This window comes from Propithecus coquereli, unplaced genomic scaffold (assembly GCF_000956105.1).
Source record: "Propithecus coquereli isolate 6110/MARCELLA unplaced genomic scaffold, Pcoq_1.0 Scaffold38, whole genome shotgun sequence".
Classification (NCBI taxonomy): Eukaryota; Metazoa; Chordata; class Mammalia; order Primates; family Indriidae; genus Propithecus; species Propithecus coquereli.
The window spans coordinates 6,477,069-6,479,744 of NW_012149507.1; the positions used below are offsets into that span (position 1 = coordinate 6,477,069).

At 34.0% G+C, this 2,676-nt stretch overlaps 1 protein-coding gene across 1 annotated transcript in view; it reads left to right on the forward strand.

Moving 5' to 3' along the window:
• The window catches only part of YES1 (YES proto-oncogene 1, Src family tyrosine kinase), an 80,755-nt gene that overhangs the window by 49,132 nt on the left and 28,947 nt on the right, over positions 1 to 2,676 (forward strand). Inside the window, exons 3-4 of the mRNA XM_012652080.1 lie at positions 2 to 109; positions 290 to 469. Coding sequence (XP_012507534.1) covers positions 2 to 109; positions 290 to 469 — 288 coding nt within the window. The remainder of the gene's footprint in view (position 1; positions 110 to 289; positions 470 to 2,676) is intronic.

Consider the following 2,676-nt stretch of genomic DNA (forward strand, 5'->3'; position numbering starts at 1 on the left):
GTGAAACCTCAGACTCAAGGTCTAGCAAAAGATGCTTGGGAAATCCCTCGAGAATCTTTACGACTAGAGGTTAAACTAGGACAAGGATGTTTTGGTGAAGTATGGATGGGTAAGAAGCCTGAACTTTTGTTTTCTGTCATTGTTTAGCCATAGGATAAAGTGCCACAATTAATGATAACATGTTTAAGTATTTAAGGTAACTGCTGGTCACTGAATTTTGCTTTAAACTTGCTTAAAATATAAATTAAAATAGTAAAATGCATTGTTTTTTGTTTTTTTTTTTTTTTAGGAACATGGAATGGAACCACAAAAGTAGCAATCAAAACACTAAAACCAGGTACAATGATGCCAGAAGCTTTTCTTCAAGAAGCTCAGATAATGAAAAAGTTAAGACATGACAAACTTGTTCCACTTTATGCTGTTGTTTCTGAAGAGCCAATTTACATTGTCACTGAATTTATGTCAAAAGGTATGTGTATATTAGTACCTCAGAAGGTATTCATGTTGATAAACTTTTTAAAAAACAAGTCTTCATTTCTATTTTTTGCATATAGGCTTTTATTGTATAGTGTTTTCTAATTCAAGATTTTTATGTAGATATTTGAAAAGAAGAAATCTAACATTTTGTTTAATGGAACAGTTAGTGATTAGTTGAAGTTATTCCAGAAGATAGTATAAACTTTAAAAGGAAAATTAGGTAGCCTGAATTTATTTTGAAAGTAGGTTTGACTAAAGGAAATAAAATAGCTAGGAAAGTGAAAAATAGAAAAAAAAAAGGTGTTTATACAAATTGAATTAAAATGATAAAATCAATAAGATACATCTTCAGTACTAAAGCAAAGAAATAAGGTAAAGTTAAAATAAATAAATTAGTCAGGCATGGTGGCTCACGCCTGTAGTCCCAGCTACTCAGGAGGCTGAGGCAGGAGGGTCGCTTGAGCCCAGGAGTTTGAGGTTGCTGTGAGCTAGGCTGATACCACGGCACTCTAGCCTGGCAACAGAGCAAGACTCTGTCTCAAAAAAAAAAAAAAAAATTTATTGGGTCCATATTTTGAGAAAGATATAGTAAATAAGTATTCATTTTCTCCCTAGGTGCTTATTCCCTTTCCATTCGTGATTGGGATGAGGTAAGAGGTGACAATGTGAAACACTACAAAATTAGAAAACTAGACAATGGTGGATACTATATCACAACCAGAGCACAATTTGATACTCTGCAGAAATTGGTGAAACACTACACAGGTAGGTGAATATTTCAGAGATAAAAGTTACTTCCTTGTGTTCTATTTTATGAGGACAAAATCTGTCTTCATTTCTCTTTAGGTTTAACACACTTCTTTACACACAGTGCATACCCAATAAATGCCTGCTGTATTCTATTTTACAATGAGGAACCGGATAATACTTAGTACTTGAATTGGGTTCTTGAATATAATATGCCCAAATCAGACTATCATCATTTAAGTCCTTTTATCTCATTGGTATAGTGTTTACATTGGAGTTCCATTTCATAACATATAAATACCAAGATAGATTATGGAAATAAATAATCATAAAAGCAAATATTTTATTTATGGACATTTACTATATTGGTAAAACTAAACACTTAACATAAAAATCTATGTCAGATTTTTTTGGATTACCTTCTCCTGCATGGGCTGGATCACCTGAAATTTCCTAAAGTATAAATCCAGTGAAATTTGGTCTAAAGATACATTTTCCTTATCCTGGAAAATTAACCTATAGCAACTATAGACATTCTTGTCTTTCAAGGACCTCTGAAAGGTATTTAATATTAGTCTTCTGTCTCAAAAATTTTCTGTCTCAAAAATTTTCATTATGAATGAATGAATCTGAAAGTCTTTTAAATGATTAATACCAAGGGAGGGGAAGTTCCATGGTAATTTCTTCTTCAATGACAGCTAGCTGCAAACTGAGTCTATCAAGTCAGCCAGCAGTCTTGACATTGATCAAACATGCCATCAAGCAGTGGTATCACTTGTAATTGCCTTTGTTAAAATGAGAATTTGTGTGGTTGCTTAGAGTAGGAGGGACGGTGTCTCATTTACAATAAGAAAGATTGTATAAGCAAGGATTCACAAGTCAAGCCATTGTGAATCTGGGGTTACCAGCCTTTGTGTCTCCCTTATTTAAAAACCAGTCTCCCAAATGAAGTTTTTTCCAGATTTTTGGTATGCCTCTTAAAAATTAGTTGTTATTGACATAATAATTAGTGACAGCATTAACTTTGGGAATAAATAAAGCTCAGTGGCCAAAAGCAGAACTTAGGAGGCAGACATTCCTGGGGTTGAATCCCATCTCCACCACTTGCTAACTGTGGGACCTTGGAAAAGTTGTATAAGTTTTCTAAGCTTCATTTATATGAGATATTTGTAAAATGCTGAATTAGCACAATAACTGGAATGTAAGTATTTAATAAATAATAACTTTAAATTGTATTGTAAAGTTTCACTTATATATACTTTATTTGCTTCTTATAGACAATTTCCTTTTTGTGGCTGGGTGCAGTGGCTCATGCCCGTAATCCTAGCACTCTGGGTGGCCGAGGCAGGAGGATTGCTTGAGCTCAGGAGTTCAAGACCAGCCTGAGCAAGAACAAGACCCTGTCTCTACTAAAAATAGAAAAAATTAGCTGGGTGTGGTGGTACATGCCTG